Raw genomic sequence first — 21,883 nt, forward strand, 5'->3', positions numbered from 1 at the left:
TGTTCAAAGAACTGTATTCCGCTACGCTCGATCGCCCCCTCAGCTCGACCCGAAGCGTTCCAACCGCCGCCGTCGAATCGCCGCCGCCTCGCTCGTCTCGCCCTCACCCTCGCCCTCGCGCTCCGTCGCGGGTCGAATCTCGCCGCCGTCGTCCTCCTCCGCCGCGGGCTGGATCTCTCCGCCGCCGCCGCCGCCGCCGCCGTCCGCCGCGGACGCCGCGGACGCCGCCGCCGCCGCCGCCGCCGCCGCGGGAGGCGACGCGAGCTGCGACTGCAACGCCGCGACCTGCGCTTCGAGCATCGCGACCTGCGCTCTCACCGCCGCCTCGCGCGCGGCCTCGAGCGGGCTCTGGCTCGTCCCCGGGGTCTCGCCCCCTCCCTCGCCCGCCGCCGCCGCCGCCGCTGGCGTCGGCGTCGGCGTCGCGCTCCCCGTCGCCGCCGCCACCGCTGCCGCCACCGCGGCGTGCATCTCCGCGGACGTGATCGCACCCCCGGTCGCGCCCGCGCCCGCGGTGCCGACGCCCGCGCCCGGCGGTAACCCTAACCCCGCGACCGCGCCGGCTAACCCGGGCGGCGGCGCTATCATCCCCAGCGGCGCCGCGCCAAACATCGCCGCCTGCGCGCGCGCGGACGCCGCCGCGATCGCCGCCGCGGTCGCGGCCGCGATCTGGTGGCACTGCGCGGGGGATAACGCCGCGCCCTCCGTCGCCGTCGCCGCGGCGGCGGCGGCGGGGATCGAACCGGCGGCGGCGGCTCCCGCCGCGGGCGACGCGTACGCGTACGCCGGAGGAGGAAGTCCCGCCGGGAAGCCGGGGAAGCCGCCGCCGTGTTGACCGTAGTACGGAGACGCCGCGTAGGGGGACCCGGGCGGGGGATACTGCTGATACGCGTGCGGTGGTTGATATTCACCGTGGTGCGCCGTGGGCGCCGGCGGCGTCGCCGGCTGCGGTTGCTGCTGATGCGGCTGCCGTTGTTGTTGCGGCGGCGGAGGCGCCGGCGGCGGCGGCGCCGGCGGTTGTCGCGCCGCCGGTTGCTGCGGCGGCGGCGGCGGTGCGAACGCTCTCGCCCGCGCCTCCGCCGCGGCCTGCGCCCGAGCCGCCGCGGCCGGGTCCCGCTGATGAAGTTGATGTTGTTGGTGATGATGATGATGATGCGGCGGCGGCGGCGGCGGCGGCGGCGGCTGACCATCCCGCTGCTGAGGCGGCTGCGGCGGCGGCGGCGGCGGCGGACCATCCCGCTGCTGAGGCGGCTGCGGCGGCGGCGGCGGCGGCGGCGGCCCTCGCCCCCCCGCGGGCGCCCCCCCGAACAGCGCCTCGTTCAGCGCCGCCTGCACCGCCGCATCCGCGGGGTCCGCCGGCCTCGGCGGCGCGTTCCGATCCTCCGGTAACACCGGCGCGCGGCACGTCGGGCACGCCTGCTGCCGCTCCAACCAAGACTTGAGACACCCCAGGTGAAACAGATGCCCGCACGGAAGCTTCTTCGGCCGCATCGCGCCGGGGACGCCGAACACCATGTCCTCTCTGCAGATGATGCACGCGTCGTCGTTCGCCGCGAGATCCTCCGCGGATCCGTCGGGGAACCGCTCGTTCAAGTTCGCGGTGACGCGCCGGTAGCGAATGAACTCCTCCACTCTTCTGCGGAAATTTCTGATCGTCACGTAGAGGTCCCGCACGAGGTGAACGGGGAGACCGTAATACGCGAAGATGATCAGAAAGAACACGAGGTACACGAACAAGTGCAGCAAATCCGTGAGGAGCTCGAGGTAAAACACCACGGTGCCCTTGCTCTCCCACGCGCCGTCGAGCCAGCCGTCGACGACGTTGACGACGTACTTGGCCGCCGTCGTCGCGACTCGAGACGCCAAGATTACGTACTCGAATCCGAAGAGGAGGAGCACGCTCGGGCCGTTCTTCAGCGTGTGCGCGATCGCGTGGTTCAAGAACGCGGTGTCGATGGACACGAGCGCGACCATGAGGACGCAGACCCTGAGATGCGAGAGGCGCGTCGTGGACGGCGTCGTCTCGATGTACGCGACGCGATCGGCGCAGAGCCAGTGAAAGATCTTGACGAAGAGCAGCGACGTGAACAGGACGACGAACCGGACGTTGAACTCCTCTCGGAAGATGGTCATCGCGAGGCACGTCTCCATGATGGCGTCTTTGACGCGGTCGTACAGTCGCTCCACCTCGGCCTCGCGAAGCGTCCCCAGGAACATCGTCTTGAGGAGATGCCCCAGGACGAGGGTCAGCGCGAACGCGAGATTCCCGAGCACGACGACGGAGAGCTTGGACGTGCTCAGGTACAGCATCGCGGGGAAGTACTGCTCGCGCGTCTTCACCGCGTGGTACACGAGCCCGCCGGCGACGGCGAAGGAGCCGACGACGTACTTCGTGAGCGTCATCGCGTCCTGTCGCCCGGAGACGTCGCGAGGGACGGGTCGGGTCGTGCCCGTGCGCCGCGCGCCCCGAACTGATGTCAGGTGGAATTCTAGAAACACGTCACGCGGACCAACCAGAACGCGGAAGAACGGAGGAACGCGAAAGCTTCCTCACTCCCTCGAAACGCCACCCGCGCGCGACGACAGACGAAGGGTAACGAAAACACCGATGGTATTTATTATTAATATGAAATCTAAAACGCCGCGCGCACGCGTATGTTCTTCCTCCCCGCGAGCGAGTACGCGTGGTCCGCGGTCGCGCTCGCGCACATCACCTCCCCCGCCGCGTTCGGCGGCTGGACGCACTTGCCGACGTCGCGCGCCGTCGGCGGCAGCTTGAGCCCCGCCAACGCGTTGTCCGCCCGCCGTCGTATGTGCGACATCGAGACGCACGCGTCCGAGGAATCTTTCGCCGCGCAGGTCACCTCCAGCGCGAGCTCGGACTTGTACTGCAGACGCGTGACGTTGTCCCCGCGCCGAGGGACGTACCGGAAGTTCAGGACGTTCGGGGGGTCGCGTCCGGTGTCGTGAAGAAACGCCGTCGGAAATATTTCCGAACCCGGGATTCCCGTCGTCGCGTCCAAGTTTTGATCCCCCGCCTCCGCGCCGTCCTTCGTGAAGAGCGCGAGCTGGATGCTCTCGCACACGCGGTACCGGAGCCCGACGTACTGCTCCGGGGTGCTCCACCGGTCGTCGTTCACGCCGCACGACGCGAAGACGGGCTCGGAGAAGGACACTTTCAAGTCGAGAACATCCGGCGCGCCGAGGGGGAGAAAATTTTCCGCGGCCAACGAGTTCCCGTCGCGCGCCTGCATCTCGTCTCTGTGGTACCCGTACGTCCCGTCTCTCGCGTCTGAGGACACGTTCGTGACGTACGCTCTTCCGATGGTGATGTCCTTATTGTACGCGAGGGACTGAAAGTACCCGTCGACGCCTCGCATCTTATCCCCCGGCCGCGGCAAGCTCAGCGACGCGTCCGCGAACTTACACACGCTGCCGTCGCCCCAGTCCGCGACGGTCTTGATCCTCCGCACTCTGCTCTTTTCCGGGGTCACCGTCGGGGTGTTCACGCACAGACCGGAGGGGTCGGACGTGTCAAAGTCCATCTGAAATTTCGACGCGTCCACGACGTTGTCGACTTTTGGAATCGCGTACACGATGTGTTCGGCGTTGTACTTCCCGCTCGTCGTCGGGTTATCCCCGACGACGCCCTCGACCGCGATCTTATCCCCAGGTTTCAACCGATGCCTGCCGTACACCTCGACGACGGTCTTCACCCCGCACGTGATCGCTTTAATCTGGAACGTCATCGGACACGCGCGCTTGATCGTCCCGCCGTTCAGCTCGAGCGCGTGCCGGCTGACGTACTCCAAATCGTTGCTCTGCATCGCCTCGCCCGCCGTCGCGCCGAGGTTCCCTTTCGTCTGGTCGTACGCGCCGCCGCCCGTGGCGACCGTGAGCTCGAAAGCGAGGACGTTGTCCATGTACTGCTCGACGCGATCCTCGTTGTACTGAAACTCTTTCCGCGTCGCGACGACGCCGCCGCCGTCCGGTCCCGGAAGCTGAGGCGCGTACCGCGTGTGCTCGAGCAGCGTGCTGTCCCCGGTCGGCAGTCGATGCCGGACGTCCGCGCTGAACGTGCAGTATCCTTCGCCGTGCTCGCTCGCGCCGCCGGCGCCGTCGCTCCGGCACTCGTGCCCGATGTTCACGCGCCCGAGCACCGCGACGCTCGCGTCGAAAACCTTCCCCGTCAGATCGAGCGGCGGCTCAAACGTCAGCATGTCGTTCCCGCCCGTGCCCGTGCCGCTGACCGTCCCGACCGCGTGCTGCTTGTTAAGGAGCCCCGCGTCGAGGCCCGTCACGCCCTTTATGATGATCAAGTCGCCGGGCGAGAACGAGTGCACGCGGCGGACTTTGACGACCGCGTCTGTCGCTTTCGTGATGCCGCTGTACGCCGCGCAGTCGCAGACGCCGCCGGGCGAGAGCCGCACGCAGTCGCTCGCGGCCGCGAGGTCTCGCTGGAACCCGCCCATCGTGCACCCGCCGTCGTGAATGTTGTATAAGTCCTCGTACCAGTTGTTCGGCTCGTTCGGGCTCTTCAGCGGGCTCCGCTCGTTGTTTTTCCAAAACGATTTGCTCTCGCCGTAGCCGCCGCCGATAAACGTCGCCTTCGCGTCCGCGCTCCCGGCTTCGTAGTGCGAACCGGTGTTGAGCTTCAACGTCGGGGACCCGGTCACGGTGACCGGCTCGGAGAACGTCACGAAGAAACGTATCTTATCCCCGTTCTCGTACGCCCACTCGTGCTCGCCGACGGTCGGCATCGGATTCGCCGCCGTCGGGGTTTTCATCTTGACGATGAACGCGCTCGCGACGTCGACGTCCGGCGTCCCCGTCTTCGTGTCGATCGGCGTGGTCGCGTCTAACGTGAACGAGTCGTACGTCACCGTGTCTCCCACGATGTACGTCTTCATGTTTAGCATCGTCCGGTCGCCGCCCAAGACGAGCTGGAACGTGAACTTCTCGCCCGTCTTAAACGCGTGCTTTCCGACCGTTTTCACCTTGGCGTCTTCGCATCGGCCGTTCAACTCCGTCGCGCTTCCGGCGCAGTCCAAAGACGACACCCGCGCCATCGGTCGGTACTGGTAATTCTGGAACCGGCGGTTCGGGGTGTACGACGTCACCCCGACGACGAACGGCTGCAGCGCGTTGTGCACGCTGTCCGTCGTCGCGAGCCCAGGGTACGGGTCCGTGTTCCGCTCGTTCGCGTGCAGTCGCCCGGGCCACCCGCTCGCTTTATTGATGCCCACGCGGTCGTGCTGGTTGATCCCTCCTCTGGGCCCGCTCAGCGTGCCCTCCCCGGACCCTTTGCCAAAGTCCGTCGGGAGCTTCGACCGACGCGGTCGCTCGACGCGGTTGAACCGCGCAGCCTGCCAGTACCCGCCCGGTCGCACGACGTGCGCGTTGCCGTGGTGCCTCGCGATGGTGACCTCCGGTCCCGAGCGCGACTCCGCCAATCGCTGCGGCGTATCCTCGAACCCGACCCACTGCGTGTTGTCGCCGCTCACGCTCGTCGCGAGTAAGCTCCGTCGCGCGGCGTCGAACTCGTCGCCGCCGACGCCGTCGTCGTCGTCCGAGGACATTAGCAGCGCGCGTCGGTTCGAGGCGGCGGCGGCGTTTTCCGCGGCGTCGGTTTCGTTCGGCGCATCCGCGGGCGCGCGCGCGGAGAGGAGCGTCCGCGGCGCGCGGATCGTCGGCGCTTCTTCGCCGTCGCCCATGCCCGGGAGGTCTTCTTCGCTGACCTCGACCTCGTCCGCGGGCGCGGGCGCGGGCGGACGCGCGGCGGCGGCGGCGCGCGCGCGCTCTCGCATCTCCTCCAGCTGTTTCAATCGCGCGCGAAGTTTCGCCGCGCGCGTGTCCTCCGCGGGCGCGGCGGGCGCGGGCGTCGGACGCGCTGCCGTCGGCTCCGGCGCCGTCGCCGGCGCGTCCGCCGGCGGCTTCGATTCCGACGTCTCCGTCGCCGCGACGCTCGCCGCGTCGTCGTCGACCTCGACTGCGTCTTCGTCGGCGACGTCGTCGTCCTCCCCCTCCTCCTCCTCCTCGGGAAGGGGCGCGGGGGGGCGCGCCGCGTCCGCGTCTCTTTCGACGCGATTCGGCCGCGCGCTCGCGCGCTCGGACGGCGGCGCGTCGTCGACCGTCGCCGCGTCGTCGTCGTCGTCGTCGTCGTCGTCGTCCATGAGAAACGCGTCCGCGTCGGGATACGCCGTCGTCGCCGCCGCCGCCGTCTCCGTCGTCGTCTCCGCGACCGCGTCGTCCTCGGCGAAGAACGACTGCGCGTCCGTTGGCCGAGCGACGAGCGCGACGAGCGCGACGAGCGCCATGACGACAAGGCGCGCGAGCGCGCGCTTCGCGACGCGGCGCGGCGGCGTCGTCGTCATCGCGACGGGCGGCGTCGGATCCTGATGCGCGCTGTTCGAACCCTTCGCGTGCTCGCCGCGAGCTCGCCGCGTGCTGCGCGCGAGTGGAGGGGAGCGTTAACCCGCGGCCTCCCTGCTGCTGCCAGTGCACTCAAAAAAGTCGTCGGTCGCCAACCGGCGTCATCGTGACGAGGACCCGTCTGAAAACCTTCGGATGCTGGGATCGGGTTGCCAGAAGCGGCCGCGACACGGTGGGTTACGGCTACGACCCGCACGGCGGGTCGCGAGCGGTCGAGCTCGACATCCCCGTGGACTTCGAGAACCGCGGCGCGGAGGCGGGCGCGCGGTTAGGGCGAGGAACCCTGTCCGGTGCGCGCGCCCCGTCGCTGGTTCGGGCGAATCTTCTAAAGCGCGCGTTTCGCCGTCGCCGCCGCGAATGCTGACTCCCTACGAATCGAACATTCCCCGTCCGATCTCTCCGCTCGCAGGCGTCGTGGCGAACATCATGAACACCCCCAAGGTCGCGGAGCTCGACGACAAGCAGTGGCGCGCGCGGCAGCAAGCGCTGCGGGAGACCGAGCTCGCGCTCGCGGACGCGCGCGAGGACGACCGAGCGGGAATCGCGGAGGCGTACGCGGGGACCCGCGATTGGACCGCGGTGGACGACGACTCGGACGACGACGACGACGACGACGCGCGATGGCGAGAGGGCGGGCGGTGGCGCGAGCGACGGAGGCCGGACGAGGAGACCGCGACGTACGCCGCGATTCGCGCGCCGACGCACTCGCCGGACGGACTCGGACTCGGACTCGGAAGACGCGAGAGGGACGCGTACGAGCGCGAACGCGCGTCGAGCCGCGAGCGCGTCTCGGCGGCGCGAGACCGAGAGCGAGACCGAGACCGAGACCGAGACCGAGACCGAGACCGAGACCGAGAGCGCGCGGCGTGGCAGCCGCCGCCGGCGCGCGCGAGCTCGAGACGCGGCGGGTACGACTACCACGACGGCTCGTTCCCGGCTTCGAATCATCCCGGGCGGCAGGTCATCATCTGGGGCTACCCCGACGACGTTCGCGCGCGCGACGTCGAGCATCTCTTCACGCGCATGCGAGAGAAGAACATCCCGATTCGTCTGCGGCGGCTGCAGGTGCTTCACCACGCGCCGGACGCCCACGGACGCGTCGCGGCGTTCGTCGAAGTCACGGACGAGGCGTCCGCGCGGGATATCATAAGCGAAGTTCGCACGAGCGGGCCCGATCGCGGGCCTCTCAGTTTTATGGGGTACGAGCTCTGGGCGGCGCCGTGGATGGACGAGCGACCGTCGTACATGACGCCGGTGCCGTTTACGATTCCGAGTCTGCGGTTTGACTTCGCGTTTCAGCTGCCGCCGGACGACGTCGTCGCGGAGCCGCCGCCGCCGCGTGAGCGCGAGCGCGAGCGCGAGATGAGGGACGTCGCGCCGCACCCGCACGCGCGGAAACCCCCCCCGAGCGCGTCGACCGTCGCCGCGCGGGAGGTCCCCGACGCCGCGGAGATCGACGACCCAGAGTATTACGACCGCTGCGAGCCGTGGGCGCTCGGGGAATGGAAAGACGAGCTCACGTGCGCGGTGTTCGTCCGCGGGCAGATGGGCCGCGTCATCGGCCCGAAAGGCATGAACATCAAGAAGCTCATCCGCGAGTCCGGGGCGAGGATGGTGACGGACAACGAGCGGCAGCAGGTCATCGTGCAAGGCGGGGACGCGCGAACGGCGCTTCGAGGCGCGCGGCTCGTGAACGCGGAGGTGGCGATGTGGGTGGACTGGAACAAGCGGCACTACGGCGATACAAACGCCGCCCCGGGAGGCGTTACCGCCGTGAAGGGCGACGCCCACGGCCCCCTCGCGGTCGCCGCGCCCGCGGGCGCGGGGAGCGGTCCGTCCGCGGCGACGCGGGAGACGCGGCCGGATCGCGCGACGGATCGGGATCGCGCGGGCGGCGGCGCGTCCGCGGGGGGGGGCGACCGCGGCGAGGGCGGCGACCGTGGCGTCGACGCCGCGCGCGGCGGCGGCGACCCGTACGGATACGGCGCCCGCGGCGAGAAGTCGGTCGCGGGGGACGTCGACTCCGAGCCCGAGAGCGGGGAGATCGCGCCGGACGGCGGCGGCGGCGGCGTCCGCGGTGGCGGAAAGACGGCGAGAACTGCGCAGGCCACGAGCGCGAGACGCGCGAGGAAGAGCTCGTCGCTGAGCAACGTCGCGTCCGCGGGGTCGCTGCCGGGCGTGCCCGTGGCCCCGGCGAAGGCTTCCGCGCCTCCGTTGCCGGCGTCGGCGCCGCCCCCGGGGACGAAGCGCGCGCTCGAGAAGACAAAGAAATCCCTCGAGAAGGCGAAGAAGACGCGGGAAAGGGCGCTCGCCGCGCCCGACGCGGTCGCCGCCGCCGCCGCCGCGCGCGAGCCGACTCCAAAGTCGCGAACCGGGACCCAAGGACGCGGCGTCGTGGACTCGGACTCGTCCGACGACGAGTTCGCGTTCAAGGACGAAGGCGACGTGACGAAACGCCAGCACGAAGGCGACGTCGTCGGCGCGGCGAAACTCTCAGCCGCCGCGACGGAAGCGGAGAAGCGGAAGAAGGAGGAGGAGGAGGAGGAGGAGGAGGCGAGGCGAGAGGAGGAGTGTGCGAGGCAGATCGAAGAGACGCAGAGGATCAAGTCCGAGCAAAAGAAGGAAGCCGCGGCGAAAGCGAAAGCGCTCAAGGCTGAGGCCGCGGCGAAGGCGAAAGCGGCGAAGGCTGAGGCCGCGGCGAAGGCGAAAGCGGAGAAAGCCGCGGCGAAGGCGAAAGCCGAAGCCGAGGCGAAAGCCGCAGCCGAGGCGAAAGCGAAAGCCGAGGCAAAAGCCGCGGCGAAGGCGAAAGCCGAGGCCGAGGCGAAGGCGAAAGCCGCCGCCGAGGCGAAAGCCGCAGCCGAGGCGAAAGCCGAGGCGAAGGCGAAAGCCGAAGCCGAGGCGAAAGCCGCGGCTGAAGCGAAAGCCGCGGCTGAAGCGAAAGCCGCGGCTGAAGCGAAAGCCGCGGCCGCGGCGGCGAAAGCGAAAGCCAAGGCGGAAGCCGAGGCCGAGGCCCAGGCCAAGGCGAAAGCCGAGGCTGAGGCCGCCGAGGCCGAGGCCGCCAAGGCGGAGGCGGAGAAAGCGAAAGCGAAAGCGGAGACCGCCGGACCCGGACCGGGACCGGGACCCGGCGCGTCGCCGACGTCGCCGCCGTCGCCGTCGACGACGGAACTCCTCAAACTCATCCGCCGGCGCGAGCAGTCGCGCGACGCGCTCGAGGCGATGTTCGCGTCGCGGTCCGGCAGCGCGAACTCTGTGGGCGTGTTCGTCCGCTTCCGCGCGAAGCTCCCCGGGGCCAACGCGGCGAAGAACTACGAGTGCGGGCAGATATCCGCCGCGCGGTTCGATTACCCTCCCGGGGCGTGGCACGAGGAGTGGATTCTCGACGTCGACGCGGAGAATGAAAACGCGACGCACACGACGTATTTGAAACTGGTCTCGAACGCGCGATGCGAGCGCGACGAGGTGGAGCGGTGGTTGAAGAGGAATTACGACGGCGTCGCGAGCGAGGCGTTGATGGATTTGAAGCTGAAATCGCCCGCGCCGAAGCGCCCGAGGCACGCGTGAACGAACGGTAGTAGATTAGCGAAGAACTTGCAAAGAATTCGGGATTCGAATCTGTTCGTCCGTCGACCAACGCTACGAGCTAACGTTCCTACTAAGGAACCGACTAAGCGGCCGCGCGCCGCGCCGCGTCGCGCCTCGCGAACGCGTGCGGCGCGCGCGTCACAGCTCCGACGCGGTCATCATCGGCGACAGCCCCAAACGCTGCTCCATCGTCGCCACTTTCCGCTGCATGGTCTTGATCACGTCCGCCTGCGACTGCACCGTCACGATGAGGTACGCGAATATCCCCATCGCGACGAGCATCCAGAGGTAGGACACGCACCCGAGGACGCCGGCGCCGCCGCCGGCCGCCTCGGAGTCCGTGTCCGTGTCCGAGTCTCGAAACCCGCCGTCGCGCTCGTCGAAGTCCGCGGAGTCGAACGTCCTGTCTTCGTCGTCGTCGAATTCGCCCTCGTTGTCCGATCCGACGTTCGCGTCCCTCGCGCGCGGGGACTCGCGCGCGCCGACGGGGGACTCCGGGGCGCTTCCGCGGCCGCGGTAGGACTCGTCGCGCTCCGCCATGCGTCGCGGTAGAGGGTGGTGCCCGGGTTCGCGCGTCGCGCCGTGGTTGCGCGCGGGCGTCTAGCTAGTGCGCGAAAGGGCGAAATCAAAAGGCGCGGTCGCAGAGTGCGCTGTTCTGTTCGACGACCTCGCGCTGACAGTGTCCGGACGGAGGGGGAGGGGCGTCGAGAGAGGAGAGAGGCTTTCGTCGCGCGAGTCGAGTCGCCGTTTCGTTCACTCGCCGTTCTCGTATCAAGTCGAGCTAAGTTTGCGACGCGTCGCGCGAGCTCGAGGCTATCTCCGTCGTTCTCTCGCGCGACGCGCCGCCCAGATGGGAGAAGGTAAACCTTCTCCCAAATAAAATTCATTCAATCCAACGTCGTCGTCGTCGCTCGCGGTATCGCCGCCGCGCCGCTTCTTCTGACCACAAAAAAAAACAAAACGCACGTTCCGCCGCCGTTTCGTTCCTCCTCCACCTCGTTCGCCACGCGCCGTCATCAGCGTCATGCTCACGGGTTAATCATCGCCTTAATCTCATCGTACATGATGAGCACGAGCGCGCCGCCGACGCCGCGGAGAACGTTGGAGAAGGCGCCCTTGAAAAACGCGCCGGCGCCCTCGTTGGAGTAAATCTTCACGAACGCGTCGATGGTGCCGTTGTAGAGCTTCTTGCCGCCGGACGTCATCATGAGACGACGACGGACGGTGTCGAAAGGGTACGAGAGGACGCCCGCGGCGTTCGTCGCGACCTGCGCGACGACGAATTTCGCGACGATGGACGAGTCCTTGGTGAGGAGCGCGCCCTTACCCGTGTCGTACAGACCAAAGTACGACCCGCGGTACACGATGATACCCTGCACGGACACGCCGAAGCCTTGGTACAGCGACATCGGGCCGGACTTCGCGGCCACCTTCGTGAGGCAGTCGACGAGCCCGGTGAACTCGCGGCCTTTGCCGGAGCCGACGTCCGCGGCGAGGCGCGTACGCGCGAAATCGAGCGGGTACACGATGAGAAGAGACCCCGCGCCGGCCATGCCGCCGGACGCCATGTTCACGCCGAAGAACGGCCAGAAGTCCGTCTTCGGGTTGTACGTCGGGAACAAATCCTTGATCGTGTCCTTGAACGCGAAGTTGAACGCCTGGGTGGGGAAGTAGCGGACGATGTTCGCCATGTTCCCGCGCCAGAACGACCCGAAGCCCTGCTCCGCGGAGACGCGCGTGAAGCAGTTGACGATGCCGGTGTAACGCGCCACCTCGCCGGACATGATCTGTGGGTGCGGGGGGGGAGAAGATGCGCGTCAGCGACCGAAGCGCGTTCACGTGAGCGAGCGGGAGTACGAGGCGGTGAAAAAAACGGAAACGGTCGGGGAGAGAGCGTTCTACGCGGACCCCGACGAAGGACGGACGGAGGACAAAATATCCGCGCGTCGCCTCCGTATTGTTCGTTCTCGCGGTTCGAAAAAAGACGGCGCGATCGATCGGGGCCTCGAAGCGTCGCGCACCTTGGGGTTCGCGTCCTGGGTCTGGATGAGGAGCTTGACGCGCTCGATGGGCGCGGTCGCGGTCTTCGCGATGGAGCCGGAGACGCCACCGATCTGCGAGGGGGAGCGTGGGAAGGGGAGAGACGCGTCGGCGACGGCGATCGCGGCGCGGGCGATCACGTGCCCCCTGGATGGGTTCACGCGCGGCGGAGAGAACATAAAATAAAATGCCGATCGCACGCGCTTCTCCGGAGAAGCGCCCGTCTCGGCGTCCGCGCGCGCGCGCGCGTAGGCGCGCGCGCGTCCGCCGCCGCGGAGACGCTCCCCGGTTCAAAATCGCGCGGCATCGAGCGCGGAGGACGCGAGACGCACCGCGAGGTCGGTCGCGAACGCGACGGCGCTGAATTCCTTCTTCGCGTTCGCCTGGAACCCGGAGACGACGCTCGAGGTGAACGTCGTGGGCGCGGGCGCGACGGACGGCGCGGTCGCCGCGCCGGCCGCGAAGCCGCCCATGGTCGCCTTGTAGAAGCTGAGGGGGAGAGACATCTTAAACGACGCTCGACACGAGACGTGCGTCTGCTCTACGGGAAGTGAGGAGCGTCCGACCGACGTGCGATCGCGCAGCCTCTTTCCGCACGCCGCGTCTGGAAGCGGAGAGCCACTCGGTGCCGCGGAGAGAAGATCTTTGTGAAACTACTCATACTCTGACTGTTTGCTCGTGCGACGCCGAGTGCGTACTGTACTTCGCGGCACTCGGTGTGCCCAGCCCGAATGGCCGCGACACGGGAGACGGCGGGTCGCGTGCCTACTCGTACTCGTCGCGCGCGCGCGATGCCGTCGCTCGCGGCGCTCGCGGCGCTGAGGCGCTGCGGCGGCGCGCGCGCGCGCGCCGCGTTCTCGCGCGGCTCGCGCGCCGCCGCGTCGTCGTCGTCCTCGTCCTCGCGTCGCGACGACGACGACGACCGTCGCGCCGCGCGCGCCTCGCGCGCGGATCGCCCCTGGACGTCGTCGTCGTCGTCGTCCTCCATCGGCGCGTCCCTGCGCGCGATCGCCCTCGCGCGCGCGGACGCGGTCGCGGTGGCGTCGCCCACCTCCCCGGACGTGACGTACGGCGCGCTGCTCGCGCACGCGTCGAAGCTCGCGCGCGCGATGCGCCGCGCCGCGCGAGGAGGAGGAGGAGGAGGAGGAGACGGCGCGGACGACGACGACGACGACGCGACCATCCTCCGCGGCGCGCGCGTCGGGATCGTCGCGCGCCCGGGACCGGGGTACGTCTCCGCGATGCACGCGACGTGGATGAACGGCGCGATCGCGGTCCCGCTCGCGACGTCGCACGCCGCGGAAGAGACGACGCACGTCCTGAGAGACGCGGGCGTGCGCGTCGTCGCGCACGCGCCGGGCGGCGCCGCGTCGTCCGATGACGTCGACGACGCGAGCGCGCGGCTGTACGCGAACGCCGGCGTCGCCGCCGCGGTCGTCGTGCCGCCGTTCGACGATCGCGATCGCGACGACGCGCGTCACGCCCGCCGCGACGACCGCGACGCCGGATCCTCCGTCTGGATCGACAACGCGCCGTCGGACCCCGCGTTGATCATCTACACGAGCGGCACCACCGGGAAACCGAAGGCGCGTCCTATCTCACGCCGGTTCCCATACGACCGCGTCGGCGTGGTGAACGCCGATCCTTGAGGACTTTCTCTCCCGGCGTTCGTCTCTCTCCACCCACACCACGCTTTCAATCCCGACATACTTCGACGCCTTTCAACTCCATCTGACGCCTTTCAACTCAACCCCGACGTCGCTTTGAACGATGGAACAACCCCGACGAAGGGCGCGACGCACACGCACGCGTCCCTCGCGGCGCAGTGCGATTCCCTCGCCGCCGCGTGGGAGTGGCGCGACGACGATCTGATCTACCACGCGCTGCCGCTGCATCACATCCACGGGATCGTGAACGCGTGGATGTGCGCGCACTACGTCGGCGCGCGCGTCGAGTTCGGCGGCGTTGGCGTCGGACCCGAGCGACGACGACGCGAAGGCGACGATGGACGCGCTCGAGCCCAAAAAGGCGGCGGGGGTGAGACTGCTTCCCATACGACCCCGTTCGCGTGGTGCACGCCGATCCTTAAGGACTTTTCCCGTCGTCACTCTTCACCCGCGCTTCCCTTTCAACGTTTGACCGGTAAGACGTTCGACTGACCGATCGCTTCACCCACGCGGCGGCGGCGAGGACGGAGCAGGATTTTCCCCGCGACGGTTTTGGTCGCGGACGCGCGACGCGTCCGAGCCTCGGATCACGGTGTTCATGGGCGTGCCGACGATGTACGTCATGCTCTTGCGGACGCTGACCGCGCTCGATCGGACGCCCGGCGCGCGCGAAACCGCGACCGAGGCGGTGAAGGCGCTCAGGTTGACCGTGAGCGGCTCGGCGGCGTGCCCCGTGCCGACGCAGACGGCGTGGAGAGAGACGACGGGCGGGGACGTCCTCCTCGAACGGTACGGGATGACGGAGATCGGGATGGCGCTGTCGAACCCGCTGCGGGGGACGCGGACGCCGGGGGCGGTCGGGACGCCGCTGCCGGGCGTGGAGGTGAAGATCGTCGAAGAGGAGCGAGCGGGCGAGGACGAGGAAGAACGTCGCGGCGTATACGGCGGCGGCGAGTACGCGCGAGGCCCCGGGGAGCTGCTCGTTCGCGGCCCCGGCGTGTTCGACGGGTACTGGAACGACCCGGAGAAGACTCGGGACTCTTTCGACGACGAGGGGTACTTCAGGACCGGGGACACCGCGGCGGTGACGAGAGAGGGCGCGTACGTGATCTTAGGCAGAACGTCCGTGGACGTGTTCAACACGGGCGGGCACAAGGTGTCCGCGCTCGAGATCGAGGCGAAACTTTTGGAGCACCCGGAGGTGCGCGAGGTCGCGGTCGTGGGGCTGCCGGACGACGCGTACGGCGAGATCGCCGCCGCGATCGTCGTGTTGAGAGACGGCGACGGCGACGGCGGCGACGGCGGGGGCGGGGGCGGGGGCGAGAACGTCGACGTCGCGCGGGTGGTGGACGTCGGCGAGCGCGAACGCGACTTGAGAGCGTTTTGCGCGAAGGATCTGGCGTCGCATAAAGTCCCGCGGACGTTCGTCTTCGCGGAGAAGATACCGAGGAACGCGATGGGGAAGGTGAACAAGAAGACGCTCAGGAAGACGATGTTCCCGACGGTTGACTTCTCGGCGTAGTAGGGTTTAACACAGTACGATAGCGCGGTAGCACACGAAGAGTAGTCTGGTTCGACGCGGAGTTTCTTTCGCGCGAGGTCACCGACGCCGACTTACGAAACGTTCGTTTACAGGTTCAGCTTCGGCTTCGGCCTCGCCTTCTTGTTCTCGAACGTGAAGTACACCGCGCCCGCGAGGAAGATCGCCGCGGACGGCAGCGCGACGTACGGCGCGTTGCTGTACACCCCCGCGGCTACGGAAAACACGAGCAACGCCAACGTCCGGTCGCCCATGGCGACGAGCTCGATGACTTTCGGCGGAATGTTCATCGTGCTCCCGTCCGCGGTGAACGTGCACCGCAGCGTCCCGCACTGCTCCACGAACACGGAGTGCCCGAGCATCGTGACGCACATCCCCGCGCACCTCGCGCCGACGAGCCAGCCCGGCAGCCACGTCAGCGGTATCGCGAGGGATATCAGACCGAACATGTCGAAGATGATCTTCAGGCACACGAGCCCCAAGAACTCTCTCGCGGTGGCGCGCTGGACGCCAAAGTTCTTCAGACCGAGCGCGCCGCCCTGGACCTGTTTCCCCGCCTGCGGCCCGAAGTTCAACGCGCCGAGGAGCGCGCTCGCGGCGAGGACCATCACCTCCGCGACGCGTAACAACTCCGGCGCCGCCGCGGGGGCGCCGAACCCGTTGGGGAAGAAGAGCGCGACGGCGTTGAGCGCGATGAGCGCGCTGACGGCCGCGTACGCGAGCTTGATGCGACCGTTCCACACCTTCCCTCGACTCGCGGCGACTTTCAGGACCGTCTCGACCCCCACCTCGGACGCGGTCCCGAGCGCTTGGGACAGCTGCGGGAGCGGGGACGACGGCGCGGATTTCTTTTTCCCCGCCGGCGCGTTCGGCCCGGGCGCGGACGCGGCGTCGCGCGACGCCTCCTCCGGGGCGCGGTCGTTCGCGTCCTCGTCGCCGTTAACGCTCCGCGCCGGCGGGAGCGCGCGGCGACGACGCGCGTTCGACGTCGCGAGCGAACTCGAGTCGTCTCTCGACGCGAACGCGGAGGACGAGAACGACGGACGGCGGGCGGCGTCTCGGCTGACGCGACGATCGCGCTTTTTCTTGGAACGCCACGCGGCGCTCATCGCGCTAGACGCGTTTCCGCGACGCGCGCGCGCGACGACCGCGGGCGCGGCGGCGAAGGCGGCGCTCGCGGCGGACATCGCGACGGGCGCGACGCGGATATGGACGCGCGTGCGGCGGACGCGCGCGAGGGAGTGCGCGCGTCGCCCGGCGCGCGGTGCGACGCGTCGAGTCGCTCTTATCCCGATTACCCGATAAAAAAAAGCCGAAACGCGTTCAGCAGCACGGCACGCGCGCCGAAGCGACGCGTCTTGTGCTTCTCACTTCCGTACTTCTGTTCATCTTGGCATCACAACACGACTATCCCCGCTCTGCCCTACTCATACACGAATGAATCCCTCGTTTCGTTTCCTCGCGCTCACCGCGCGCCCGCGCCGCCGCCTTTCGCCCCTTTCCCCCCCTTCCCGCCCGACGGGAACGCCGGCAGCGGCAGCATGCTCCACAGCTCCGACCCCTCCGGCGGCTGCGGGTTCTCCCCGCGCAAAAATCGCTCCAACGTCGCCGGCGCCTCGACGTCGTTGAGCCACTCGTCGAGATCCTCCCCACCGATCTTCTCCCTCTCGCTCAGCGCGCTCGCCATGTCCTTCAACACCGCGATGTTCTCCTCCACGATCAACTTCGCGACGTACAGCGACGATATCAGCGTCGCCTTGACCTCCGTCTCCACCTGCTTGTTGGCGCCCTGCGCGGTGTCGCCGCCGCCGAAAAAGGCGTCTTCGCCGCCGCCGGCGCTCAACACGGGGACGGACATCGGCCCGACGGTCGGCGAGAGGCCGTACTCCGCGACGGCTTTGTACGCCAGGTCCGTCGCGCGCTGGATGTCGTCCATCGCGCCCGTGGACACTCTGCCGCAGGCGACGATCTCCGCGGCGCGGCCGCCCATGAGGGTGACCAGCCGACCGCGGAGCTCGTCCGAAAACATGAGCTTGCGGTCCTCTTCTCCGGGGGGTATGTACGTGTACCCCAGCGCGCCGCCGCTGCGCGCGACGATGGACAGCGCTTCCGGGCGTTGCGTGCCCGGGATGAAAAACCCGACCGCGGTGCCGACGACGGCGTGCCCAGCCTCGTGCGCGCTCACGGTGACCTTCTCCGACGGCGACAGGAGCGAGCGTTTCTTTTCGATGCCGGCGACGGTTCGCAACACCGCGTTCTCAAACTCGAGCTTACCGACGATCGTCGCGCCCTTTCGCCCGGCGAGGAGCGCAGCCTCGTTCACCAAGTTCGCGAGCTCCGCGCCGGTGAACCCCGCGGTCATCTGCGCGATGTCGTCCACGCGAAACGCCGGGTCTAACGGCAAGCGCCGGTTCGATATGTGCACGCCGAGAATCTCCTTGCGTCCTTGCTTATCCGGGCGCTCCACGGACACCGTGCGATCGAACCGCCCGGGCCGCTTCAGCGCCGTGTCCAGCGTGTCCGCTCGGTTCGTCGCGGCGAGGCAGATGACGAGCTCGCCGCTGTCGAACCCGTCGAGCTCGGTGAGGAGCTGATTCAGCGTCTGCTCGCGCTCGTCGTTGCCCATCCCTCGCATCTTCCCGTCGCTCCGCCCCTTCGCGACGGCGTCGATCTCGTCGATGAACACGATCGACGGCGCTTGTTCCCGCGCGCGTTGGAACACGTCCCGGACCCTCGCCGCGCCCATGCCGACGTAGAGCTCGACAAACTCGGACGCGGAGACGGAGATGAACGGCACCCCGGCTTCTCCCGCGACGGCTCTCGCGAGGAGCGTCTTCCCCGTCCCGGGCGCGCCGACGAGTAACACCCCCGACGGCGGCCTCGCGCCCAAGCGCGTGTAGTGCTCCGGGCGCTTCAGAATGTCCACGATCTCCGCGAGCTCTTCTTTGGCCTCGTCCACGCCCGCGACGTCCGCGAACGTCGTCGACGGCGGTGGGAGCGACCCGCGTTGTTTCCCGCCGCTCATTCTTCCCGCGGACGTGTTCGGACCGCCCAAGCCGCCTCGGCCGAAGCCGCCGCCGCCGCCGAAGGGGCCCCCGCCGCCTCGCCCGCCCGGACCGGCTCTGTTCTCGCTCCCGTCCCCGCGCTGGCCGATCCGGTTCAGCTGCACCATCGCGACGCCGACGATGAAGAGCGTGATGAACGTGTTCACGTTTCGCTGCGATTTCTGCCGCTTATCCACCGCGCCAAACTCAACCTTGTTCTTGTGCAACAGGTCGTACGGCACCGTGGCGTCGTCCGGGCGCGCGGCGCTGTACGCCACCTCGATCTTCTCCGGCTCCGCCATCGACAGCGGGCTCCCGACCGCCTTCCTCTTGATGACCAGCGCCGTCTTCGGCTTCCACGTGAGATAGGAGCCGTCCACCGACAACGTCTGGACGTCGTCCCCCTTCACCGCGCTGAGGAAGCGGCTGTACGATACCGGGACGACGTGCGTCGCCCCCGTCGGGTTGTCCTGCGTGAACAGCTGCGCGGCGAAGAGGAACAGAAACGTGTTCACCGCGAACGAGATCAACCGGAGGGGTTGGAACATCCTCACGAACCACTGAAAAAAAGATAGCGGGCGCCGCGTCTCAGAGTCGAGCTTGGCGCGATCGGCCCTCGGCGCGGGCGCGGGCGCCGCCTCCGCCGCGGAGTCCGCGTCGTTCGCCGCGTCGTCGTCGTCGTCCGGTTTGGTCGCGTTGCCGCTCCCGGACGATGATCCGGGGGACGGCACCTCCACGCCTTGGACGACGTCGCCGGCGGCATCTTTTTCGTTTTCGTCGACGCCACCTCGCGTCGACGTCGTCGACGACGACGACGACGACGACGACGACGACGACGCCTCGGCGTCCGCCCCGCTTCCGTCGTCGCCCGCGTTCGCCGCCCTCGCGCGGATCGCGCGACGTCTCGGGAACGCGTGCGCTCGCCCGAGACCTCTCGCGGCGCGCGCGCCCCGCGGCGAGACGCAGATCGCGCGCGGGCGCGACGACGCGAACGCCGCGGCGACGACGACGAGACGACGTGGCGGAACGCTCGAAGACGCGCGCGCGACCGCGGTCGGGGCGCGACGCGGCGCGACGACGCGATCGATCGCGCCCGCGAGGCGGCAGCTCGTCGCGGTCATGACGCTCATCTACCGCGCGTCGCTCCTCCTGCGCCTCCCCGGGAGCGCGCCTCGCGTCGCGGCGCCGCGCTCGATCGGACGCGCGCCGGGCGGTTCGCGGTTGGCGCGCGAGAGGGCAACCCCGGCGGACGATACGCGTCAGATTCTGTGGAGACGACGACGGAGGGTCGCGCGCGCGCGCGGTGCGAACCCCGCGGTGCGTCGTGCGAGAGTCGCGCGCTCGAGCGAGTGAACGCGCTCTCGAGAGCGTGCGGCGTGCGTCGACGCGTTCGCGCGCGCACGGGTGTGCCTCCGCGGCGCGTCGCGTCTCGCGCGTCGCGCGGCCTCTATACCTGGCCTCTCTCCCGCGTTCTTAGAAGTCAGAATCCATACAAAAAACAGTTCACCGGTCCGCTGAAAGGGGACACGATCAAATTTTGAAACCGAGCGGTGGGTGAAAAACGTTCACAACGCGTCCATGGAGGTGGACGACAGTGCAGATGCAGGACAGGAGTTGACTCGCGATGGACATATCATCAGTGCAATGGGCGCCCGACGCGTGATGCACTGGCGGCAGCCCGCGGCGGCGCGGACGATGCACGACTTCCTCGCGCTCGCCGCCGCGGTGCAAGCGCACGCGAACGTGACGGACGACAAGACGACGCGATGGGCCGCGGAGGTGACGACGCGGAAGCGATCGACCGAGGCGGACGCCCCCGGAATGTTCCTCGCCCTCGGCGCGAAAGACGTCGCGGACGAGGTGCACTCGTGCGTCCTTCACCACGGCGAGTCGGGGAAGGAGCGCACCGTGCTCGTCCTGCGCGCGGAGAAGCGATGCGTCGAGGGCGCGGTGCCGGTGAAGGAGTACCTCTCGCGATGCCGGAATCATCGCGTGACGCACCGATCGAAAATCGAAGGCGTCGGGTTCAGCGCGGGGGACTTCGACGTTCGCGTTGGGCGCGTGGAGAACATGCAAGGGAGCTACGCCGGCGCGGTGATCGAGATCGAGTACGTCCCGGTGACGGACGCCGCGCAGGCCGCGGTCGTGTTGGAGGAGTTCGCGGGATATCTGGCGGAGGCTGTCGCGGCGGCGGAGGAGAGACGCGGCCTGGGGGGGGGAACGCTCGCGCCGACGCCCGAGGCGCTGACGCGATCGTACGGGTTAGACGGCGCCCTGTTCGAGGACGCGCATCTCGCGGTGACGTACGTGCACGCGGTGACGAACATGTAGGAGGGTTAACCTTAGCTAGCAGCGACGCGCGCGATCACGACTCCTCGTAAAGAAAGAAGTGTCTTAGAAGACGCTTAAGAACACGTTACTCATATTCGTAGAAAATAAATAAAAAACCAGACGGTCTGGTCGACGACGAGAGCGTCGGCGCTTCATCAGTCCTGCTCTTTCGCGTCCGCGCCCATCAACTTCGCGCCCTCGCCGCGCCGCATCTCCACTTTAAAGTCCGGCTTCCTCGCGGCCGTCCGCATCGGCACCGCGGCCATCGCGGCGTAGGCCACTGCGTACGTCCCGTACGTCGCCGCCCCCGTCGGCAACCCCGCGACGACCCTCGGGGACTCCCCGACCATCGCGGGGTGCCACGCGCTAAAGTAGTAGTGGAACCCGACGCACGCGATCGCGACGCACTGCGCCACGCACGGCCACCACAGCGCGTACGCGAACGCGTTCGCGACCGTGAGCTTCGCGTGTAAGACGTACACGATCAAGACCACGATCTGATACCGAACGTACGCCTTATCCCCGGAGGACTCTCGGTACGATCCCAACGGTTCCGCGCCGGTGACGACTTGCGACGCGAGCAGACACGCGTTGAAGCACGCGCAGTACACGCACGCCTGCCTGACCGCGCCGTGCAGGGTCAAGTTACGGCTGATCACCTTGAAGCAGCACGCGCACGTGAGCGCGATGGGCAGCATCGGCAGGAGCATGAGCAGCGTCAAGTACAGCTGTACCTCGGGGTCGTCGGGATCCCATCCCATGCGTCGCGCGAGCGCGTTCTTCGCGGACGCGTGCGCGTTTTGAATCGGCCGCGTCACCGGCGTCGCGGTGCCCTCCCACGCGTTCCTCGCCGCGGCGTAGTGGTACCCGAACGTGCCGTCTTCGTACCCTTCCGGTTTCTTCGGCGTCCACCCGACGTCGGCCGAGTCGTCGGCGTCGGCCGCCGCCGCCGCCGTCGCGTTCGTCCCCTCTCCCTCGTCGTCGTACGCGTCCGCGGTGGCGTCGTCGTCGTCGTGCGCCGACGCGTCCGCGTCCGGTCCCGGAGCGGGCTCCGGCGGCGGTATCACGCCGCCGCCGTCCACCGCTGCCGCGCGCGCGCCCGCTATGGTCGTCGCATTCGAAGCCGCGACGAGCGCCGCGTCCGCGTCCGGTCCCGGCGTCGGCGCCGGCGCGGGCGCGGGCGCGGCGGCGGTTGCGGGTGCGGGTGTGACGGCGGTGGCGGGCGCGGGCGCGGTAGCGGTGGCGGG

General features: G+C 68.8%; 11 protein-coding genes across 11 annotated transcripts; 4 read left to right on the forward strand and 7 right to left on the reverse strand.

The window, feature by feature from the left end:
* Positions 1–1,374: 1,374 nt before the first annotated feature.
* MICPUCDRAFT_2759 (uncharacterized protein) lies at positions 1,375–2,400 on the reverse strand (the record flags this gene model as incomplete). The annotated part of the gene is made up of 1 exon (XM_003055529.1): positions 1,375–2,400. A coding segment is annotated over one exon (1,026 nt), but the record flags the coding sequence as incomplete, so codon positions are not given.
* A 189-nt stretch (positions 2,401–2,589) lies between these two features.
* MICPUCDRAFT_50373 (uncharacterized protein) lies at positions 2,590–6,314 on the reverse strand (the record flags this gene model as incomplete). Its single annotated transcript, XM_003055530.1, has 1 exon — positions 2,590–6,314. One exon carries the CDS (start codon positions 6,312–6,314, stop codon positions 2,631–2,633), a length of 3,684 nt encoding a protein of 1,227 aa, XP_003055576.1. The 3' UTR covers positions 2,590–2,630.
* Positions 6,315–6,564: 250 nt separating this feature from the next.
* On the forward strand, positions 6,565–7,715 carry MICPUCDRAFT_61474 (uncharacterized protein; the record flags this gene model as incomplete). Its single annotated transcript, XM_003054993.1, has 2 exons — positions 6,565–6,719; positions 6,839–7,715. 2 exons carry the CDS (start codon positions 6,565–6,567, stop codon positions 7,713–7,715), a joined length of 1,032 nt encoding a protein of 343 aa, XP_003055039.1.
* A 76-nt stretch (positions 7,716–7,791) lies between these two features.
* Positions 7,792–9,993, forward strand: MICPUCDRAFT_37986 (uncharacterized protein; the record flags this gene model as incomplete). Its single annotated transcript, XM_003054994.1, has 1 exon — positions 7,792–9,993. One exon carries the CDS (start codon positions 7,792–7,794, stop codon positions 9,991–9,993), a length of 2,202 nt encoding a protein of 733 aa, XP_003055040.1.
* A 159-nt stretch (positions 9,994–10,152) lies between these two features.
* On the reverse strand, positions 10,153–10,554 carry MICPUCDRAFT_50375 (uncharacterized protein; the record flags this gene model as incomplete). The annotated part of the gene is made up of 1 exon (XM_003055531.1): positions 10,153–10,554. The coding sequence occupies one exon, from the start codon at positions 10,552–10,554 to the stop codon at positions 10,153–10,155; it is 402 nt and encodes a 133-aa protein (XP_003055577.1).
* A 207-nt stretch (positions 10,555–10,761) lies between these two features.
* Positions 10,762–12,595, reverse strand: MICPUCDRAFT_46279 (mitochondrial carrier family). The gene is made up of 3 exons (XM_003055532.1): positions 12,387–12,595; positions 12,036–12,128; positions 10,762–11,801 (listed from the first exon to the last, which is right to left on the reverse strand). Exons 1-3 carry the CDS (start codon positions 12,558–12,560, stop codon positions 11,043–11,045), a joined length of 1,026 nt encoding a protein of 341 aa, XP_003055578.1. The 5' UTR covers positions 12,561–12,595; the 3' UTR covers positions 10,762–11,042.
* Positions 12,596–13,238: 643 nt separating this feature from the next.
* Positions 13,239–15,277, forward strand: MICPUCDRAFT_24314 (uncharacterized protein). The gene is made up of 3 exons (XM_003054995.1): positions 13,239–13,676; positions 13,845–14,018; positions 14,245–15,277. The coding sequence occupies exons 1-3, from the start codon at positions 13,296–13,298 to the stop codon at positions 15,241–15,243; spliced, it is 1,554 nt and encodes a 517-aa protein (XP_003055041.1). The 5' UTR covers positions 13,239–13,295; the 3' UTR covers positions 15,244–15,277.
* Positions 15,278–15,332: 55 nt separating this feature from the next.
* Positions 15,333–16,448, reverse strand: MICPUCDRAFT_50378 (uncharacterized protein; the record flags this gene model as incomplete). The annotated part of the gene is made up of 1 exon (XM_003055533.1): positions 15,333–16,448. The coding sequence occupies one exon, from the start codon at positions 16,446–16,448 to the stop codon at positions 15,351–15,353; it is 1,098 nt and encodes a 365-aa protein (XP_003055579.1). The 3' UTR covers positions 15,333–15,350.
* Positions 16,449–16,840: 392 nt separating this feature from the next.
* Positions 16,841–18,769, reverse strand: MICPUCDRAFT_24317 (uncharacterized protein; the record flags this gene model as incomplete). The annotated part of the gene is made up of 2 exons (XM_003055534.1): positions 18,379–18,769; positions 16,841–18,321 (listed from the first exon to the last, which is right to left on the reverse strand). Coding segments are annotated over exons 1-2 (1,710 nt in total), but the record flags the coding sequence as incomplete, so codon positions are not given.
* Positions 18,770–19,967: 1,198 nt separating this feature from the next.
* On the forward strand, positions 19,968–20,636 carry MICPUCDRAFT_37990 (uncharacterized protein; the record flags this gene model as incomplete). The annotated part of the gene is made up of 1 exon (XM_003054996.1): positions 19,968–20,636. The coding sequence occupies one exon, from the start codon at positions 19,968–19,970 to the stop codon at positions 20,634–20,636; it is 669 nt and encodes a 222-aa protein (XP_003055042.1).
* A 69-nt stretch (positions 20,637–20,705) lies between these two features.
* Positions 20,706–21,822, reverse strand: MICPUCDRAFT_61482 (uncharacterized protein). The gene has a single exon (XM_003055535.1). It carries the CDS (start codon positions 21,395–21,397, stop codon positions 20,792–20,794), a length of 606 nt encoding a protein of 201 aa, XP_003055581.1. The 5' UTR covers positions 21,398–21,822; the 3' UTR covers positions 20,706–20,791.
* Between the last annotated feature and the right edge of the window lie 61 nt (positions 21,823–21,883).

The sequence above is a fragment of the Micromonas pusilla genome (assembly GCF_000151265.4).
Source record: "Micromonas pusilla CCMP1545 genomic scaffold MICPUCscaffold_1, whole genome shotgun sequence".
NCBI classification, from domain to species: Eukaryota; Viridiplantae; Chlorophyta; class Mamiellophyceae; order Mamiellales; family Mamiellaceae; genus Micromonas; species Micromonas pusilla.

Excerpts from the sequence above, each read along its gene's own strand:
- MICPUCDRAFT_24314 (XM_003054995.1), top strand. The coding sequence starts at position 13,296 with ATGCACGCGACGTGGATGAACGGCGCGATCGCGGTCCCGCTCGCGACG. Across the intron at positions 13,677-13,844 it reads GCCGGTTCCCATACGACCGC|GGCGCGACGCACACGCACGC; the intron begins GTCGGCGTGGTG and ends ACCCCGACGAAG. Across the intron at positions 14,019-14,244 it reads CGCGCGTCGAGTTCGGCGGC|GACGGAGCAGGATTTTCCCC; the intron begins GTTGGCGTCGGA and ends GGCGGCGGCGAG.
- MICPUCDRAFT_61482 (XM_003055535.1), bottom strand. The coding sequence starts at position 21,397 with ATGGGATGGGATCCCGACGACCCCGAGGTACAGCTGTACTTGACGCTG.
- MICPUCDRAFT_46279 (XM_003055532.1), bottom strand. The coding sequence starts at position 12,560 with ATGTCTCTCCCCCTCAGCTTCTACAAGGCGACCATGGGCGGCTTCGCG. Across the intron at positions 12,129-12,386 it reads CGTTCGCGACCGACCTCGCG|ATCGGTGGCGTCTCCGGCTC; the intron begins GTGCGTCTCGCG and ends TCCCCCTCGCAG. Across the intron at positions 11,802-12,035 it reads CCCAGGACGCGAACCCCAAG|ATCATGTCCGGCGAGGTGGC; the intron begins GTGCGCGACGCT and ends CCGCACCCACAG.